We start from the raw sequence: 22,384 nt of genomic DNA, 5'->3' as shown, positions 1-22,384 counted from the left end.
CACTACATGATGTTTTCTATATGGATGTATTATAGTGTATTTCTCTCTCTTGCAGGGGTGAGTGGGGGGGGGGCAGTTAGACTATTTCCAGTTCTTTACACAAGTATAAGAAAATGTCATATGTAAATCTTTATCTGTATTTTTGACCATTTCCTTAGCATAGATTTTCAGAAGTGCAATTACTTTGTCAAAGTATATGAACCATTTTAAGATTTAAATATATGTATTTTTTTCAAAAATCTTTCTTATATTTTCATATTGAGTAAGATTTCCCATGTTTGACCATACCCTGAACAGGATGGGGCAGCCAAAATAGTTGCTAATTTAAAAGTTAATCATAGAGATACTGTTGTGATGACATACATTTCATTTATTATTATTAGGAATGATTTTAAAATACTCATTTTTATTTTGGGATAGGATTAACTCTCTGTATCTTTCCCCATTTATTGATAGCATTTCCTGATTTTATTTGAGCTTAAGTACTTTAGATATAAAGGATAGTAACTCTTCATTGTTTTTTGTTACAAACATTTTTTTCTGAAAGTTTTTTATTATGTTACATTGTCCAATGTACCTACATTTTCAAGTTTTATGTAGCCAAGCTAAACACTGGTAGAGTTTTCTTTTATGGGTTCTTTTCTTTCTTTTTTTCTTTTTCTGTTTTATGTTATAAAACTGAGAATATCACTTCTCATTCCAAAACTTGGGTGGATACTAATTTCCAGTATCTTTTAGTATTCTTTATTTTTTCTCCCTTCCCTCCCATTTCCTTTTTTTCTTCCTCCTCTACCCTTCTCTCCAGTAATTTTTCGTTCCCAGACAGATACTTTTGAACTAGGGGTACATGTAATAGTTTTGTTGGAGGGGGGAGTCAGATTAACATTTCATCAGGACTCCTTAGGATAAATATTGTACCTAGTTGTTAAATTTCCTAGAGCATGGTGTTAGCGAATCATGGTTGAGTCACTTCCCCAACGCCTCTCTCCTGCCTGTTAAAATCATCAACAGATCTCCTGAGTATGTGTCTTACTGTAGTAGCCTCTTATCTGCTCTGCTTGACACCAGCTTTCCTTTCTCTAAACTACTTCACGTCATTGTCAGAGTGATTATATTATTCCTTGGCTCAAAACCATTCTGTCTCCCCAGTTTAATTTTGGATGAAATCTGAACTTCTTAGCCTGGCATATGAAGTCCTTGTGGAAGGGGCCTGGCCTGTCTCTTCAGACCATTTTCTTTCGGTGCTGGCAACCTAACTTCTAGCGCCACCACATGCCTTGAAGTTGCTCAAACACAGCATGCCGTTATTGACTTCTATGTCCTTGTAAATATTTTTCCTCTTTCTGGAACGCTCTTCTCCCATTTCCAACTTCTACAACTTGACTAACTTTTGCTTGTCCTTGAAGACTCAGCTCATGTCCCCTCTTCTGGTAAGTTTTCCCCGACCATTTAGTTGTCATCCCCACTTTGTCTGAATCTGATATTTTTTATGTGTCTCCGTAATCCCCTATGGCTCCCTCTATATTCCAGGATTTAGAATGTAATTGTTTGTTTACTTGTCTCATTATTATAGTATGAGCTGCTTGAGAGTTTGTAAAGTGCCTTTCATGTTTGTTTCCAGTGGCTGGGACAGTATCTGGCACATGATAGGTATTCATTATGTGTTTTGTTGAGTGAATGAATGTGTACTATAACAATGATATTTTGTTGTTTTTTATGCATAACTTTTTTATAATTTATAAATCATGTTGTCACAATGTTTCCTATAAAACCACTGGTGTAGAAGATATAAACCTGAAGCTGAATCACACTTCTAGTTAATGCTTGATTCTGTGCAATAATGATGGATTCTCCTTTCTCCATCTCTCTGTGTATAGTCTCTCTGTGTATTTTTATGTAGTTATAATTAAAGTGGGTAAACTTTTTAGAAAATCCATTTTTTTACTTAATATGTTGTAACTATGTATTAAAGTAGAAAATTGATTCTTATGGTTCTAATTTTAAGTGACTTTATAATCAGCTGAGGAGAGATATATCTCTTTTTTAATAACCATTCCCGTTTTATTGGGTATTCAGTCTCTTTTGGTTGTGAAGAAAAATTATAGAATGTTAGCAGTTTCTCTATGGCCAGGTAAAGTAACCTGGGGAGAAGAAATGCTGTAATGACTTCATGAAGGAGGAATTGTAGCATAGATGTTTTCTAGCAGGTGGAGATAAGAACAAAGGAGAGCAGCAAACGAGGTGATACATAGCTTTGAAGATACAAGAGAGTTCTTTATTCTAAGGGTGTCATGTTGTTCAGGCGAGACTGTGGTGGAGTTCTTAACACGTGAACCAGTGACTTGAAAAAGATGGAATTCAGGAAGCTGAATTTTAAAGCTCATGAATTTTGAACCTTTAGATCAGTACATCTAGATTAGAACTTTCTGTTGTAGTCATAACAAATTTCCACAAACTTAGCTGAGTGAAACAGCACTAATTTATTTTCATGTAGTTCTGTAGTTTAGAAATCTGACATAGGTCTCACGGAGCTAAAATCAAGATGTCAGCAGGGCTGTGGTCCTTACTGGAGGCTCTGGGGAAGAATCCGCTTCCAAGCTTCGTGTTGTTGGAGGCGTTTAGTTTCTTGCAGTGGTAGGACTGAGGTCTCCGTTTACCTGCTGGCTGGTCAACCAGGAACCCTTCTTTGCCCCGAGAGGCTGCCCACATTCCTTCTAATGCTTTCCATGAGCCCCCAAAGGCCTTTTTCTGGTCCTTGCACGTGGTCCCATCTCAGAGCCAGTCACAGCACATGAAATTCTTCTCATGCTTCAAATTTCTCTACTCTCTCCGTCTGCTGCATCTCTCTGCATCCACCGCGAGAAAGTTCTCGGTTTTACAGGCTCATGTGATTAATTGGCCCACACAGATATCCAGGATAATCTCCCCATCTCAAGGTCCTTAACCTTAATTGCACCTGCATAGTCCCTTTTGCCATATGACCTGCCATTTTACGGGTTCCAGGAATTAGAGTGTGAATATCTTTGGAGGATCGTTGAGCTGCCTATTATAATAAGGGTTTTTGGGGGGTGGGAGGAGTTGAAAACAGCTTTTTTGCAAAACTGTTCCTCAGTTTTAGAAGTATAGCACCACTCTTAATTTATGTAGCATACTGAATTTCTCTTGGGTTTTGTCATTAGGTTAATTCACTTTGCTAGCTTAACGTATTTTAAAGTTGAAAACAGGGTGATGATTTTCACAGAAATATAAGTTACTCATTTTCTTTTTATTGATATAGATAGAAAATAGGAGAATCTTTTCAGTCAGTTCGACTGGCTGTCTAGCCAAATCAAATATGTACCTTTGCAAACAGTGGGCTTTGTAATGAGGTTGTACACAGTGGCGGCTACTTGTGGAGTTACTATAGTATGAGTGATGTTTATGATAGTAAGTACATGGTCACACATCTTTTAGCCTTCGAAGAGTTTATTTTATTTATCATCTATTTAACACATGTTAAGGGAGCTGATACTCCATGTCAGACGTGGTGCATGTTCTAGGGACATGTATTTATTTCTGCTCTTACAGATCTTAATGTTGATGAGAAACGAGACTTTTCGCTAAAGCAATTACAGTAAATGACGATGGCTGTCAGCACAGCACAGGAGAGGTCCATGCTTCTGTGGGAGCACGGGGCATCAGGGCTGCAGTGAAGCCTCATGTGTCACAGAACTCTTGCAGCTTGTCCCCAACTAGATGTTTTAGGTTTTTGTTAACCCTCTGGCTCTAAAGTTTCTTCAGGGAGTTAGTTCTGGATCGTGGAAGCTGGCAGCCTTCCTGGAAAGCAAAATTTATGATTATGTTTTTCAAGTAGTTTTATTATCTGCAGTTATTAAGTTTCCTATTCTTCAGTCATTGGGTTTCTTTAAAACATTGATGGTCCCCTAGTTAAGTAATTAAGAAAATTAGTTACTTTGCTTCGTGTTAGGCATTAAGTGCTAACAAAATACAAAATGAGGATGATACTATAGGAAATAACTTTTGTAAAAAGCCTGAGAAAACAGTGCGGTAGTTATCGTGATATATTAGCAGCTAAAAAGTAATTTGCTAAATGCTGTGCAATAGAACTTTCTACGATGATGGAAATGTTCTCTACCTGCGCTGTTCAGTCCAATAGCCAGTAGCCACATACGGCTGTTGAATGCTGAAATATGGCTGGGGTGATTGAAGGACTGAATTTTTAATTTTATTTAAAATTAAAATTTCAATAGCCAGTTGTAGCTAATGGATACTTGATTGGACAGCGCAGTTCTGTATCATATTCCAAATACATATAGATCATTATATATATGTTTTTAAATTATAATATGGTTTTTAGATGAATGGAGTCTTGAGTCCCAGACCTGAGGTTGCCCTAGAAGTTGTACCTATGGAGTTGTAAGAGACTGTGGCTATTGAAGGTAATGAGGCTTCTAAGCCAGGGCAGCTCCTGCACTTAACTTACTATGGTGAACTGTGCCTCCCTGCACCTGAGCTGTCCACCTGCGCAGGACTGTCACCAGAAATCCCATAGGAGAGGAATACTGAAAGCTCCCACTGTCATGCTGTGATTCCCGTCCTGGATGTTTGCGTCCACTGATGCCATGTGTGGCCTGTGGTAATCTTGGGAGTCGACCTGTTTGCTTAACCTAAGAAGAACTGGCATTCCAGACACATGAACCTTTATTCAGGGTAAAAACAAAACAAAATTTGGTAAATTGGGCTGAGGAAAAACAGACTACCAGAATACCAAGTCTCACCAAAGTTTAATGCCCTCTCAATTGTTTATTATTTAGAAAGTAGTTTTATAAAAGATAACACAACATGAATAAAATAGCCTGTTTTTGATTGAGCTGCCTTGGTTGGTCCTGGACGTGCTGTATCCCTACAATGTAAGGAGGCTCTAGCAGGGACATTTGTCAAATGAGCGTAACACCGTGTCTTGTATCTTCTAGAGGTCTGCTCCCATTCACCCAATTTAAAGTCATCCCCCAAGTGCTGTATGATATTACCTTTCTCTGTTTCCTTCACAAGCAACATCATTAGCGGAAAAGATTATTCTCAGTTGTTCATTTCTTTGTATTCGTTTGTTTGTTTCACCAAATATGAGGGGGCAATCCTAGAATACCATAAACTTGTGATAGCCCGTCCCAGAAGCATTCCACACTCTGTAGATTATCTGTGGAGGAATGAGAAGATGTTCATCAATTTAATATATTAATTCTGCTGGATGTTAGAACTTTATTGCATGTCCTCAATTTTTCATTATCACTGTCTCAGGCAACCTTTCTTTATTGTAATTATTTGACTATCCTGGGTCAAAACCAAATGAAAACCAGCCTCTATTTAGGGGATCATTATACTACCAGAATACACACTAAGAATGTAAAAGAATATAAAAAATTTACTTATGAAAATAGTAGTGTTTGTTGGTGGCTTTAAATGTGGTGAAAATACCTAGGTAGATCTGTAGTTTGAATATATCATATAAGTATGCATGTGTGTTTTACGTTTTAAATCAGTTTTATTGAGGTATTCACATACTGTAAAGTGCACTTATTTCAAAGGTATGGTTTGATGACACTTGACAAATGTAAGGTATGGATATTTTTGATAGAAAAATGAGATGCAACTCTAAGCTCTTTTGCAATTCATTGGATTGTTGCCGCTTAGAAATTGGAAGAAATAGGAAAATAATAGACCACAAGGAACAAGATGAGGCCAACCTAAAATAAAGTGGCAATTGTGGCACTTATAGTTCTTATCTGTTATGGGAACCCATATGATCTTGATTTTTATTGGATACATGGAATCATAAAATTTCTCCCAGTTGTAGAGAAATACAGATCATTATACTGCATATTGTCTGGTAGCAGTTTTTTTGGGAGATTTTTGTTTTTTAATGCAAAATAAATTTTATGCTTGTGGAAAATAATCTACATTCAGTTCGTAACAGAATTTTATTGATTGTATTCTTATTTGGAATAACTGCAAGGAAAATCACCTGGGCCAACTCAAATTGGATACCATACACTACAGATTTAGCTGTAAAAAGAAACTCATTTCAATTTTGGTGGTGACAGCTGTTGAGTGAATTTTCATGTGATATCCTTCACAGCCGGAAATGACATATTGTGACTTCAGCTCCCTTGATTTCCTACCCATCCAACAAATCCAAACTGCGGCACTGTGCTTTATAAATGTCTGAATAGCCTAGCTTATGTGGACAGAGTATTTTTTTATTTAAATCCAAAATGAGTAAAATTGTGATTGCAAAAATGGATATATTGGTGATACATAAAACCTTTGGTTCCTCCTCCTGGAATTGCTTTTCCATTTGTGCCATGATTACACCTGGCTTTATGTGAAAAGGTTGTTATGGAACTTGGTATACTTTCGTAGAATGATGTAGGAGATTATGGTTCATTTTGAAAGATACATTAGCTTACTATTTAATGGCCCAAATAGATTTATTTCCTTGATGCACAGATCAGTTTTGATTCCTAGTGATGCTTTCGTCACTGCTTTTTTTATTTTATATCAGTTTTTAAAATATGATAAACTGTTGTTTTCCAGATAGAAAGGAGGAAATAGTGTTCACCTCTTTAGGTTCAAGAGTACTGGGAAATGCTTGAGAAAGAAAGGAAATATGTTTTATATGTTATTGTTTTATGAACCTCAGAATCTATCTGTTGGTGGGGAGGGCAGGCAGAGGGATACTTCCCGGTAATGGCAGAGGAAGTCTTTTCAGTCTGACTCAGGGTCTTGCTGTCATCCATAGTCCTAGCCCCTCTAGCATGGCTTTTTACAAATGATAGAAGAATGGACCGTTGTAATTAGGTGTTGAGGTGGGCCATGCAGCCAAAGATTCCCAAATAGAAATATGTCCCGGCTTTATTTTTCCCCAAAGAAATGATTCAGGTTACCTCCAAACTAATCAGATTTTAAGATTGCTTCCCTAATAGTATAAATGGCAAACGGTGGCTAAAGTTTAGAAACTTGATTCCCAAGTACACGTTGTGAAAACAAGGATATTTGCAGTAGACTTGAGGCACTTCCTTTAGTGGGCCCAGTTGCAGCTTATCTGCTGCTTATGACTAGCAGAGACTGGTCATAACTTGGCGGAGAAGTCAGGGTAGGTCCATTGGCTGTTCTCTCTCTAGTCCTCAAGAGAATCTCTGGACTGCTCTGTGTCATCGTGTCCTCCTCACTGTACAGCACTGCTGTTGTCCATGAGAAACATAATGAGAAACACAAATGTAAGCCACATATGTAATTTAAAGTTACTTAAGTGAAATTAATTTTAGTACTGTTTAACCCCTATGAAAAATATCATTGCAACATGTAATCAATACGAACAATCATTCATGAAATGTTTTATATTATTTTTTCATACTAAGTCTTAGAAATCCAGTGCCCACTTTACGTTTATTGAACATCTGAATTCTCACTGAGCTACATTTCAAGTGCTCAGCAGTCCCCTGGCTAGTGGTCATTGTATGGGACAGTAATTGGATTCCATTGAAATGGATATTGAAATATTTGTGGTTGAATTTTTGCACTTTGGAGACTTGCTAAGAGTGTAAGCGTAGATAAAACCTGTCCAGATTATCAGGTTATTCAAGGACAGCTAAATATTTAATGTGATAGTATAAAAAAGGTAGGAAAGAAATACATTTTCCCCCCAATATTCAAGGCAAGACCCTGATAAATCATCATGACACCCTTTGAGGGGAGTCCATTTGTGATTCCCCTGATGATTCCTGCTCACCAGTGAGGAAACTGAAAGAGAGGTAGCGGTTTTGGCAGTCACACAATTAGTAACTAGTGGATTCTGAAGCCTGTGCTCTTAATCACTTTACCCTTTCTTGCCTCCATGATTGTCTTGGGGAACTTGGACTTGGAAAAAATTATGCAAATTCAGAGGAGTCACAGTGAACTCCTAAACTGTTGCAACTATTCCGCTGCTCCTTGTTTATTCCCGCAAGTTTCCCTCCGTCGTTGGCAAGGGAGAAAACGATAGAAGAGGCAATCACTCTTGAAAAGCTGAGTTTTGTCCTCTTATTTTGTCAGTGATACCTGGTGGCATTTATGTCACTGTAGTGGAGCTCGTGAACACCGCTCTTGGAGCTGAGGTGTGATCATCCATCTTCTGCTAAGGATCAAAGCCACAGCATGAAGAGATGATTGTTTTTTCTTAACCAGCTAATCTTGCCGTGAGACCCACAAACCCACTTTCGTATAATTTCTTATTTTTGTTTTGAACTCTCAGTTTCAATACTGAAAAAGAATTCCCTGCTGAGTACCTAAGTGCTCATATTGTATTTGTGGTGTATTGAGCAGGACTTAAATTTCTGTTGTTTCTACAAAGACCCAGTAGATCTGCCCTTCTCTTATGTTTCACAGGTCAGATGTGTGCAGATATGCCTGTTTCAGATTTATCTTTTTATACATCCACTGTATTTTTAATCTGTAATTTAGATGTTTGTGTGGTAGTGTTTCGGGAAAATTCTATTTCCATGGGGATGTGATTAATGATGCTTTCCTCTCTCAGTTACCCCTCAATGCCCACCCCATTAATCTAATTGGATTTAAAATAAGATCATTTTAAATTTGGTTACATAAAAATGGGTTATGGATATTTAGAAAGTCTTACTTTACTCCTTTCAGCTTTTAATATGTTGAAACTGTTAGCCAATTTTCTATTTACTGTGATGTTTAAGCTATATTAGAAAACTAGTTGTGCTTACCTCTTACTGTTTAATGAGTAAGATAATATTGGAAGAAAAAATTCCTCAAATGTGACTGAGTTTCAATTAAGTTGCATGTAAATTTATTGAACAAATGCTACAGTAAAAAGTGTTTTTATATATTTTATATATTATTAGTTCTCTTTTAGTAGATTAGATAATTTAGGACCATCACCTCAAAACAAAACAAAACAAAACAAAAATCAAGGAAAAACACTGAATTACTGCTGTGTAAGCAAAGGGTTTTGTTACACACAATTGCAAAATTCTGTTTTTGTGGGTAATACAATTATGCATTCCTTTAGCTTTTTTATAGGTTTTAAACTTGATGGAGCCTCAAATTTTCATTAAAATGGTAACTTAGCACTATGTTATTGCAAAAGGAGATAGGATTTAAAATTTGCTTTTTGTTTTAATGGTTTTTGTTTACAGACCTGCCTTACAGGACCTACCTGCCCAATTTCAGTTCTTTTTTTCCTTCATCTGTTGTCGTTTTTTTGCCATCGAACACAGAACCTCTTCATCTACAAACCGGTTTAGAAATTTCCTTGGTTTTGCTTGTCTCTTTCTGCCTGTCTGAGGTATGCTAACTTTCCAGATTCTGAGAAAAACTGGACTTTTTCATTTTATTATTTCAAAATGCCACCTCTTATCACGTGCTTACTTTTAACCCCTACCACACCTTATTAAACTCAAATCACATACTTTTATAAACCTGGTCAAAATTTAAGAATGTTCTATTGCATATAAAATTGTTAAACTATTAATGATAAAAATACTAAAACCACCAGTACTTTGATTTTTATGTGATCATCACATCCTACTTCTAAGCCTTCAAATTCAGCTTATTTTCTGACAACCGTCTCTTACTTTTCCTCCTGACTCCCAGTCTCTCATTCTCACTGATTGTCCTCCTCCTCTCATCTCAGCCCGCCGAGCTTGTCCACCACCGAATTCATCTCTCCCTTCTGGTTCAACAGGCTTCTCTATTCAGCCTGCACTCTGGATGTTTCAGCAACATCCTGGTAACATTTTACAATCCTGTGGTCTGTTTCTAAAGCTTATAATTCTCTCTATTCAGTGCTATTTCATTCCTTAAGAACCTTTGACGCTACACCCTTCTTTTAGAAGAGACCTGTTCTCTGTGGGCTTGGGGAATATTTGAACGTTGCTGTGGCACTTATCCCATGGTACGTCTTCTGCATCATCTCTGATTCTTCTCTGCTTTCGACTCTTTCTTGGTCTCAAAGGTGCAGGCTGATTCAGAGACTACAGAGGGACTCTTGAATGGATTTGTTGTTTTCTTGGTAATTAGAATCTGTTATATCCAAATACAGACAACTGGGATGTGGAAAAAATCTGTTATTGAGTCTGACAATCTAATGGCTTTAAAAAAAAATGAAGTTTGTGTTGGATTTTATGCACTTATATGGTTCTGTTTGGGTTAGTGAAGGTGTTTCTTTTCCTGGTACAATGTAGTAATTGTTACATTTTAGCAAAAGTATACTATATCTTTTTATAACCTATCTTCAGAGCATATTCTAATATAATTGAATACTCATAGTACCACATCTTTGTGTTTTTACTACTTTTCTGGCTTTTTGATAACGAGAAAACTCAATATAACATTCACTCTTAGTGGATAAAAGATACTCTAGCAAATAAAAGATAAAATTATTCATGGGGAATGCAATTATGTCACTGCAGTCCCTTCCCACCCATACGTATGGATGAACAAATTGATGCATAGGTTGAATTATCTTTTTTCTCTTTTTAATCGTGGCAAATTAGTGGCCAAACTGAGAATTAAATCAAATCGTGATCATTCAAAATTCTCTGATTAATCAAATGTTCCTCTTTATATTTGGCAAAATAATGATTTGTGACATAATTTGAATTTTGTGGCCCATTAAAATATTTGTTGATCTGCTGGATTGAAAAAAATGGCGATTGTGTTGTATGTCAATTTATTCTTTTTTGAAAGGTTAGAAGCAGGAAAATTTTTACATCTTCTGAATCCCCCTTGTTTAAACACTGTACTTAAGTGACAGTGAGTGTTTCTCAAAATAAAGCCATAATTCTATAAAATGGACAGAAAACAGTATTATCTGCTGGTTTTATGTGTGTTTATATATCTGTGTATTTCTATTTGTGTGTCTTGAACCAATTAAAAATGTTTTTGCTATGAAAAATTACTATTACTATTTCCGTGTTTCCCCAATGTAGGTAAAAAGTGTTCATTTGTAAAACTGATCTTTTTTTTAATAATGAAAATTAGAATATATTTGACAGTTCCTTAATGTAGCTGCTGCATTCATTTGGAAGCAATGTGATGTAAAGCTGACACTGAGGGCTGAATGTGGTAGAAATGTGCCTCACTTTCTTGGGTACTTGTTTTGAATGTCATTTAGAGATATCCCTCAGCACTTCAAAGTAAAAGCCAAAGGTCCAGTTTCATGAGCTCATGTGAATTGTTCTTAAGGACTTTTACTCTTTTATGGCAGTACTACTTGTCCCCCTTTTTTTCCTACCTTGACTGCCTTCCTTTCTCCATATATTGCCACTACTTTATTTCAGGCTTCCACCTTCTCTTGCCTGGAACATTGCTGTACTCTTCCAGCTGATTTTCTATTGCCCGGTCTCTCCCCTTCCTGGTCATTCCTCCATTCTGCTTGCTTTCTCAAGTACGGACCTGATTATGTGAATTCTTGTCTAAAATCCTTTCACGGTTCTTTGGTGCCTGCAGAGTATTGGATACAGTGCTTCTCATCATCTGCCTTTTTAGTGTTATATCCCTCAATTCCCCCACCTCAGCTTATCTATTCATAACTAGTTCAAATACGTATCAAATAGCTGTGATGTGCCAACTCCTCTAACCAAGACATAACTTATCCCTTCCGATCATGAGTAGAAAAGAAATCTTATTCCTGATTCTGATGCTGAAAATCTTCATTTCTGTCATTTTTCCTCTGATAGGTTCCATGTTTGCCCTCGCTTGGTTGGCCGGTGGCCATCTTCCTGTCTATTAATAATATTTTTAGAAGTATAGTATCTATATAAATTCCTTATATTCTCTGTAGTTATTTATGCCCAGTAAAGTCTTTGCAGTAAACATTGCTACCATTCTCTTTCCTTTTACCTTTTTTTCCTTGGAGTTTATTTAGTCCCTTTGCATATTCTATTGAAGTGTTGGGGAACCAGCATCTTCTACCTCCATTCAAGCAAATGTGTGTGTCTTCTTCACATATCTTCTTTTTGTACTTAGTATACTGCATTAATCTGGGCTGAGGAAAACTTCCTTGTGGTATAGTAACCATCTGGCCCTGTTTACTCAACAATTACAGTCATGCTTGTACATCCTTTTACCATTTATACAGGAATATTGTATTTGTTAATCTGATTGATCTGAGCAATCCTGTTAGATGATCACAATCACTTTATAGACTAAGAAGCTGAAGCCTGTAGGGGTCACTGGAGTGAGTGGCCCCGTACCCCCCAACTGAAGGATGGCTCCTCTAATAGGGTCATGCTTCCTTCCCTTTCCATCCTGTTTTCTCTCCACTCATTGGTCAAGACTGCAATTGCTCTGTGTACTGGAATGTGATTTACTGATTTTAATTAGTACTTTGAATATATTATTTCATTTAATTTGCCAGCATTTCTGGCAGTTAGGCAAGCCTGGTATTATTAATGCCATTTTACAAATGAGGATAATGCAAATCAGGATGGTTAAGTGACTCACCCAATTAGTAATTTAGAAAATAAAAACACAAACCGTTCATACTCCTAGCCTACTGCTCTTTCCATTGCCCTGTGCTGTCTCTTTGCTCCACTGTAAGATATATTGGAAAGTGAAACACATTTTTTACTTTTGGGATTCTACTGAAACATTGATCTGGTTATGGTCTATATTAAAATGTAAGATATTAAAATTAAATGGCAACTGTTGGTTCAATTTAGCATGAGTTTTTATATGCCATGGAACTACTATGATTAAAAGAATGGATAGAATCCAATGATACATTAATGGTCACAAATTTGTTACTCAAGGGATAAATAATACCAGAGGCAAGAAGCTATGTTTTAGGGTTTGGGATCATTCTGTATGACTCCTTGGCATTCCACTCATCCTACTCTCAGAGCAATTCTCAGGCCATTCTTAGCCCATGGAAGGAGGGCTATAGGTAGGGGAAACCTACGCTTCTCAGTCTCCTAGCCAGTGGTTGCAGCGTCCCAAGCCGTACTGGAATTTTGTTTGGTAATCCATACTCATTGTTTAAGTGGTGCTGTTGATTGGCTATAGGAACAGCAGCCTTTCTACAGAGCATCTTGAGTGTGTATATTGTTTAGCAGCAAGAATCTTTAACTGAGCAGGTAGGAAGTAGAATGTCTGGAATTCTTCATGATCGTAATGACTGCTTTATTCCAGATTTCCCTTTAGTTATGGAGTCTGCATAAATCATGGTTTGGTTGTGGTTTTCTACGTAATCTAGCAGTTGTTCTTCACTATGTCATATCTGAATGTCTGCATCTGAATCAGTGTTTATGGAGTTGGGCCTGGGTATGGTGTTGTGTCAAGGAGATGAAAAATTACAAAGGTGGATGGCTTTAGACAGTATATCCTGAGTTAAAAATCCTAATTTATAAATAATAGTATAGAAAAATCTGTTATAGGGAAGAGGATGGCATGGCATGTGAAGAAACAGGGAATTAGCAGTCAAAAGGTTTGAGTTCCTGACTGCACTGCTGACTTGCTTTCTGATGAACAAGTTTCTAACTCCTCTGAGCCTCTGTTTCCTCATTTGTCAAATGTAAAATAAAAATGCTCTCTTAGGGTTATGAGGATGTGATGAGAGCATATAGATAAGGATTCTTTGCACACAAAGTGCTATTCAGATGTTATTTATTTTAATAAATAATAATTACTATATGTCAGGTCTTTTTTCAAAATTTTTTTTGTTTTTCAGTTATAATTGACAGACAATATTATATTAGTTTCAGGTGTACAACAGAGTGATTAGACACCCATCTGACACCGGACATGGTTATTAGAATGTTATTGACTTTGTTCCCTATACTGTGCTTTGAGGAAAGTTATTTCAATTCAGATCTCCTGTCAAAACTGCAAAGCGGGCATTACTATCTCCATTTGGCAGATAAGGAACTTGACAATCTAAGTAACTTGCACAAGGACTTACACTAGCAAGTGATGATTCCTGATTTAAGCTCCACTTCCTTTTTGCCTGTGTTGTCATGCTGTTAACGCAGGATCAGTAGTAGAGGTTTGAACGTTAACAGCAGTTTGTGTTGTTTCTAAGAAATGGAAGTGTCATGCTATACTAGGAATGAGGGAGAGCTAGACTGCCACTGTATGTTTGTACTATTTTGGGGTAAGTTACTTAAATGTACTCTATTAAATACTACCTTTAAAACACTTGACCATGTTTCTGCTAAGGTTTATGTGTAAAATGTTTTCTCATTCTGACTATATCAGCATAAAAAAAATTTCCTTTGATGTGACCCAAATCCTATTTTAATATTTTGTTCTTTTTATTTTCAGTCATTCCTATACTGGTCAAGATTACAGCACACAGGGAAATGTTGGGAAGATTTCTTTAGATCAGATCGATTCGGTAAGCATCACATCCTTTTAAATTTAGAACTTTGTCACTGGTTTTCTTTAAAGATTATTTTGGGTTGGGAAGATTGGGAGAGAATATTATTTCATTGCTTGGCAATCATTTTTAAAGGAAATCCTGTGTGCTGTACATTGTGTGTGTGTGTGTGTGTGTGTGTGTGTGTGTGTGTGTGTGTGTATTTATCATAGGAATACCAAAATTAATCAGAAAATTGTATTCTAATAAAAACAGGATTTAATCAATTATTCCAAAGGGGAATTCTTTTAGTTTGTGATAGCAAGATGGTGTTTATGTGTTTCTATTTAAACATCGTAGGCATTTTAAAAAGGAGAAATGGAAAATACTAAGTATATCCATTTGCTAGGGCTAGTGTAACAAAATAACACCGACTGGGCGCCTTAAACAACAGAAATTCATTTTTTCATAGTTCAGGAGGATAGAATTCCAGCATCAAGGTGTCAGCAAGTTTGATTTCTTCTGAGGCCTCTCTCCTTGGCTTCTATATGTCCACCTTCTCGCTGTGTTCTCACACGGTTTTCTTATTGTGTGTGCATCCCGAGTGTCTCTCCCTCTTCTTGGAAATTGGACAGGGCCCCACCCCTATGACCTCATTTAACCTTAATTACCTCTTAAAGGCCCCTTCTCCAAATACACTCACATTCTGAGGTACTGGGGGTTAAGACTTGAACATTGTGAATTTTGGGAGGATGCAGTTCATTCCATGACACTATAGGCTCCCATCCTTGGGCTTCCACTAGATTACTAGACAGCTCATTTCAGCTTCACTTTGTAGTTCCGTAGTAGAATGAAAGAGTAGCATAATTTAATATAATCTGTCGGATTTCTCTTTAATACATAATTGAATTTCTACTCTATCCAAAAAAGGGAAAATAAATCAGCTATAAATAATATTTGTTTAGACAGTTACCAAATTTTTTACAAGAAATTGAAAATTTACCAAGATTTTAATGCTTGGGAACAAGAATCCCAAGTATAATACAGTGGATAGGGAGAAACCATGAGTTTTTCAGAGACCAGAATGAATAGGTCTTAATTGTTTGAAAAAGTATTGTCAATACTTGCAGTTAATATATTTAGAGATAACAATAGGATTTCCCATTTATACAGTTAATTTGAATTTTTTTCTCAAAGATGCCCCACCATTTACTTTTCTCAAACAATTATTTCATCTCTAACACTTCCTGGGATTTGTGTTTATATTATGTGAATGGTTGGAAGTTAATTCTATTTCTAATTCTATGACATTCACAAGCAAATGTCAACTTGGCTGGATACCGTGGGAAGATACAGAAGTATAATGATTAGTTTATTTAGTGAACTGTATTAAGCGCATCAATTACGCACCAGCCACTGTGCTGTGAATACAGAGGTGAATAAAACAGAAAATACCTCTGCTTTCATGTACCTTACTTGAGGGAGGTAGACAACATAGTAAATAATAAATAAGCAATGTAATGATGAATTACACTGAGTGCTTTGATGATCATATCTGAGTCTATGACTGAGATTCTGTGCTACGTCATACAGTTTACCATTTGCACGCCCCTCGATGTTCTCAGTTTCTTCTCTAAGTGTTTCCTTTAGATTTCTCTTCTAACGGAATTCTGGCTCCCTCTGTGACACTGTTTCCCCTGTGGCCCTTTTTAAGTAGAAGCTCCTCCCTCCTTGCCCTTCACCCCCCCCCCCCCACACACACACACACCCTGTGTAGGTATGGGGTGTGTCTTCCTTGGTCCACATTACCACTTCCAAGCCATTTGTCTGCCTTCCGTTGTCAGAACTCCAACTCTTCTAAAGCCTTGGGATCACGTTATACCACCTGATAGCTCTCCCTGTTGCTGAGGCCTCCCACCCCCTGCCCTCATTCCCTGATGACTTCAGCCCCGATCATGGTCTTTTGCACTAGCGCTGCTCCTGTGATTGCTCTGCAACATCCATGTTGATAATTCATTCCATATGGGGGCCTAATCATTCCTGGTCCGCTCACTATCCACAGTCATTTCTATCCCTTTATGGCCAAACCTAGACTGCATTTTCCCATTTCCATTTTTTGGACAACTGCCAAAATCTCTTTAAGTATTGTTTCTGCTTCCAGTCTTGCTTCTGTATAATCTGTTGATTACGTAACAGCCAGAGTTCTCTTTGTTTATCAGATCATGTCAGTCTTCTGGTTAAAACCCTCTATCATGTTTCCATCACATTTAGACTGAAATCCAAACTCATTACGATGGCCTGTGCCATATGTACTCAGCATTCCAATTTTGTCTTCTCCATCTGGCTCACGCACTGTGCTCCAACCATGTGGACCTTCTTGCTGTCTCTTGAGTACACCAAGGTCATTCCTTCTTAGTATCTTTGCTGGAGTGTCCTTCACCTTGAATAGTATTTTTGGATCTGTATTTGAGTGGAATACTGTTTAAAATTTACTTCTTAGCTTCTGCAACATGTCCTCAGAGAGGCTTCCCTGGCCACTCAGGTTAATATACTCCTCTCCTGTGCACACGTGATCTCATCACTCTATTTCATTTCCAGGGCTTTTAGAATCAGATGCTGTCTTTTAAATTTATGTCTGTGTTTGCTGTTTATCTCCCCCCATTAGAATATTACTTCTTTGAAGGTAGGATGTTTGACTTCCTTCTTCACTGGTGGTTGCCCAAGGCTGTACACATTGTAGTATTCAATAGATATTTGGTGAATGAATGAGTAAAAAGTAATCAAGGGATTGTGCCAAAGGAAGATGAAGTTGAACTAGGTGTTGACGAATGGCTTGGCTTTGGCTAGATGGCATGGGGAGTGGGGGGTTATACCAAGCAGAACCAGTGGAATGAGAAAGTACAAAACATGACTGACTGTGTGATCATGGACTAACCCAGCTGGTTGGAGCAAAGGGTTCATGTTGGTATAACAACAAACTGGGCTTTGTGACCCCTCCCTGTCACAGTGTTTCCATGGCACTTGATTTATACCCTTATTGAAAACCTCATTATATAACTTATTATATGAGTTTAACTTACATAATAGTGAAAATAATGGTGTTTGTTTCTTCTTTTTCCCACTTAACTGACTGATGGGAAAATGATGTTTTATTCCCCTTCTTGTTTCCTAAAACACCCAATAAATAGTCTGTTACATGTAATTGGAAAGTAATTTGTTATAGACATTGAGGGAACTTTGCATGTTCATACTAAGGATATTGAACAGTCAATGATGTTTCTGAATTAGAACAATATTTTTAAAAAAATGCATAATTTTGTAATAGTATGAAGAAACAAGAATGTACAACTAGAAGACTTTCTGGTAGTGCTGCCGAGGGAGGATAGGGACCTGACTGAACTAGGTTCGCGATGGGAACATTTAGAAGTTGTTATTGTGAAAGGATGAAGAAACCGGGGGTCACTCGAGGGAGCAGCGGCCTCAAACAAGGGAGACCTGCTCCTGCTTAAAGTTGAACTTGCCAGGGAATATGTGACTGGATGGAGAGCCAAGTGTTGGCAGGAGGGTATTTGAGGAAGTCGGAGAGAACACAATTGAGGTCAGAAATGAAGACATTGAATTAAATGTGGGCAATGATATTTTATCTTTGATGATAAAGGGAAGACCTGTACTTTTATTCTTTTAACTACTGATTTCTTTAACACATTTATTTGGATATTTCTTTTGAAAATGATTCTTCTTATTTGTATGTTCTACTTTGCTTTTGGGCATTTGGGGTTGTTTAAAAAGCTCCTCTGCAATTCAGCAATTGCACTTGTGGACATTTATCCCAGGGAAATTAAATCTTGGTGTTCACACAAAAGCCTGCACATTCATTGATATGAAATAGCCCCAAACTGGAAACACAACCCAAATCTTCTTCAGCAAGTGAACCATTAAACAAATTGTTCGTCCATACCATGTCATATCAGTCAGCAGTACAACAGGAGTGAACTCCTGATACCTTCAACAATTTAGATGGATTCAGTAGGAATTATGCTGAGTAAAAAGCCAATCCCAAAACATTACATACTACATGATTCTATTTCTAGAACACTCTTGAAATGACATAATTATAGAGAACAGATTAATAATTACCAAAGGTTAAGGAAAGGGGGGGCAGGGGGCAGAAGGTAGTTAGGGGTGGTTAGAAGAGGAAACCGTGAAGGACCGGTGGTAATGGAACTATTCCACATCTTGACTGTGGTGGTGGATGCATGAGCCTGCATGTAATAAATTTACATAAAACAAATACACTACAGAAATTAGCACATAAGTGCAACTGAGGAAATGTGGGTTATAACAGTGTCAGCCTCTTGGATGTGATCGTATACCACAGTTTTGCAAGATGTTACCTTTGGGGGAAACTGGATATTTGACAATACCTCTTTGTATTATTTCTTGCAAATCTATAGTTTTCTCAAAAGAAAAAGTTTAGTTAAAAACTTAAAGAGAAAAATGAATAAATTTTAATAATGTATTTTGTTTAACCCAACATATTCAAACTATTTATGATTTCAATAAGTAATCAATATGAAAATTATTTATGAGAGGTTTATCTGTAATCACAGCAACACAGTAATCCTTATAGTTTTTGTTTTTATTTCAATTAGATTGAATTTGCAATTTGCAAATTAGTCTGAATTTGCAACACATATTGTGGGGAACCTGATTAATCTTTCATATAACCGAAACTTTTTTCTTGTAGCTGTCTACCAAATCCTACCCGCCTTGCATGCGTCAGTTACACAAAGCCTTGCGGGACAATCACCATCTTCGTCACGGAGGCCGGATGCAGTATGGCCTCTTCCTGAAGGGCATTGGGTTAACATTGGAACAGGCATTGCAGTTCTGGAAGCAAGAATTTATCAGAGGAAAGATGGATCCAGACAAGGTAATTTTGCAAAATCCGAGCTGCAACTGACATTTTACTTTGGTCTGAAACCTAAAAGGTCTGTTTTTTTGAATAGGCCCTGAAATGTAGTTGAAAGAGAAACATGCCGACAATTTCTTTTTGGTAAAAAGAAACTCTTGGATTAATCTAATAGATGCTGAAGAAAAGATTGGGAGAGTTAAGTTACTTCAAAGGGGAAAATTAAAACAGCAACGTAAAGTGTAAAGTAATGCTTGAATGAAGAGTCTTAGCCTCTGTAGGTATACTGCCAGTCGTTATAAGACTGAAATTTCTTTGTGAGTCATATGTCTATAGGACTGTGTATGTAATATGTATATGTGTGTGTTACATGCCGTTGAGTCACCTCTGTCTCCTCGCGAGACTATGAATGAGTGACATCCACCATTTCCTGTCCAACCGCCCTGCTGAGCTCCTGTAGGCTCACGCGTATGGCTTCTTTTATGGAGTCAGTCATCTCATACTTGGTCTTCCCCTTCTCCTGCTGCCTTCCATTTTTATCAGCTCATTGTCTCTCTAAAGAGTGGCCTTCTCCTGATGTGGCCAAGGTAGGGCAGCTTCGGTTTGGTTATCTGTGCCTCCAGCTCTGTTTCAGGCTTATTTAGCTCTAGGACTCACTTATTTGTCTTTCTGGTGATCCAGGGTGTCCGTACAGCTCTCCTCCAACACCTTATTTCAGATGAATCCGTTTTTTTCCTACCAGCCTTCTCTACTGTCCAACTTTCACATCTGCACATAGTACCTGGGAATACGAGGCTGTGGATGATCTTAGCCTTGGTGTCCAATGATATATCTCTGCTGGTGGTGACCTTTCCTAATTCTTCCATTGCGGCCCTTCTGAGTCTCAGCCTTCTTTTGATTGCTTGGCTGCAGTCTCCATTTGAATTGATAACTGACCCAAGGTGGGCAAAATCTTTAACAATTTCAGTGTCTTCGTTGTGTACGTTGAAGTTGTGTATTTCTTCTGTAGTCAAGACTTTTGTCTTCTTGATGTTAAATGCAGTCCTGCTTTGGCACTTTTTTTTCTTTCACTTTCGCCAGAAGTTTCCTGTTTTCTGCCAGTAAGATGGTGTCGTCTGCACATCTCAAGTTACTGATATCTCTACCACCAATTTTCACTCCTCCTTCCTCTGAGTCTAGTCCAGTTCCTTGTGTGATATATTCTGCATACAGATTAAACAAATAAGGAGATAAAATGCACCCTTATCTTACACCTTGGCCTATACGAAACCATTCTGTCTCCATATTCTGTGCTGATGGTGGCTTCCTGTCCACAATACAGGTTACACATCAGGACAACCAAGTGCTGAGACACGCCCGTTTCTCTCAGAGCAACCCATAGCTTTCTATGATCCAGGCAATCAAAGGCTTCCCTGTTGTCTGTAAAACACAGACTAACCCTCTTCTGAAATTCTTTGGAGCACTCTTATCCCCAGCGAGTGCTTGCAATTAGATCTGGAGTGCGTCTTTCTTTTCTAAACCCAGCTTGAACATCCGGCATTTTTTGCTCCATATAAGGTAGAAGGCTTTGTTATATCACCTTGAGCATCACTTTACTTGTGTGGGAAATTAGCTGAATGGTCCTACAGCTACTGCACTTCTTGGTATGTCCTTTGAAGATAGGGACGTGTATTGAATGTTTCTACTCTGTAGGCCATTGTTTTGTTTTCTGTATTTGTTGACATATTCTTGTTAGGACTTTGACAGATTCCGTATTATCTGTGGCTTGAAATAATTCTATTGGTATACCATTTACTCCTGATGATTTATTTCTTCCTAATACTTTCAAGGCAGCTTTCACTTCACTTTCTAGTATTACAGGTTTTTCCTTATAGAAATCTTCTTCTAAAGTATCTGTCATCCTTTTGTCTCTTCTTATATATCTTTTCATTATACTGTTTCCACCTTCTCTTTCTTTTCTTCTGGCCAGATAATGTGCTTCCTTGTGGGTCATTCAGCTTTCCTAGTGTAGGCTTGAGTTTCCCTTTTATTTCTTGAATCTTCTGGTAGCCATCTCTTGTTATTTCCCTCTGTTGTTCTTTCTGTCTCCTTATATTGACTACTGTAATATTTCTCTTTATCTCTATGTGATAGTTGTTGAAAAAGTGAAATCTGGATTCTAACTCTGCGTTTGTCACCGTTTACTTTTGCCTCTTGTCTGTCTTGAACAATTTTTAGTTTTTCTTCTGTCATCCATCTCAATTTTTCTTTCCTTTTTACTTCTAGCATTGTTTTTTCCCATTCTTCCCTGATAATATTCCTAGTGTTAGTCCACAGTTCTTCTGGTTCTTGGTCAATTAAGTTCAACAGTGCGAATCTGTTTTCTATGTGGATTTCAAATCCATCAAGAATGTCATTTATGTTATGTTTTACGATTCTTTTAGTGCTGTTCTTTGGCTATACTCTAACGTTTGATGTTAACAGTTTGTGGTCAGTACCACAAAATCTGCTCCTCATCTTCTTTTGGCAGAGAGAATACAGCTTCTCCATCTCCTGCTTCCAATTACATAGTCTGTTTGATTTCTGTATGGCCATCTGGTGATGTCCACGTATGTAGTCATCTGTTCACTTGTTTGAAGCATGTGTTTGCGATGGACAAGTTACTGGCTTCGCACAAATCCATGGGCCACTCTCCTGCTTTATTTCTGACACCTAGTCCAAATTTTTCGACAACATTTGGTTCTGCTTTATTTCCTACTTTTATGTTCTAGTCGCCTGTATTTATCAGCATATCTATTTCTGGTGTGTGGTCGATCAGTTTCTTCTAGGATAGTTGTATAAAAGTTTTCAATTTCATCTTCTTCAGTCTCTGTGGTTAGAGCATAGATTTGAATTTTGGTTATGTTAATAGGTTTTCCAAGAAGTTTGACTACCTATATGCACATATAATGTCATTTTCAGGACTAGGAGATATTAAGAACAAAGTGAAAACAATTTAAAATGTTTTCCATTGTGTTATGCTGAATTGTGTTATGGAACATTTTTGGGGAGACATTAAGCACTGTAAACCCGAGAGCTGCTCTTAAATCTACCCACAGTACTCAGATTCCCACCCCTAGTCCTTGTTTTAT

General features: G+C 37.4%; 1 protein-coding gene across 1 annotated transcript in view; it reads left to right on the top strand.

The window, feature by feature from the left end:
- PRIM2 (DNA primase subunit 2) overlaps positions 1-22,384 on the top strand; it is a 182,604-nt gene that overhangs the window by 85,852 nt on the left and 74,368 nt on the right. The window contains exons 9-10 of the mRNA XM_088795636.1: positions 14,329-14,401; positions 19,110-19,295. Of these exons, the coding sequence (XP_088651762.1) occupies positions 14,329-14,401; positions 19,110-19,295 (259 nt within the window). The remainder of the gene's footprint in view (positions 1-14,328; positions 14,402-19,109; positions 19,296-22,384) is intronic.

The sequence above is a fragment of the Rhinolophus sinicus genome, chromosome 2 (genome assembly GCF_057876585.1).
Source record: "Rhinolophus sinicus isolate RSI-liver-muscle chromosome 2, RSI-T2T, whole genome shotgun sequence".
Taxonomy (NCBI): domain Eukaryota; kingdom Metazoa; phylum Chordata; class Mammalia; order Chiroptera; family Rhinolophidae; genus Rhinolophus; species Rhinolophus sinicus.
Note: the sequence above shows the minus strand (reverse complement) of the source record. Positions and strands in the feature narration are given on the sequence as shown.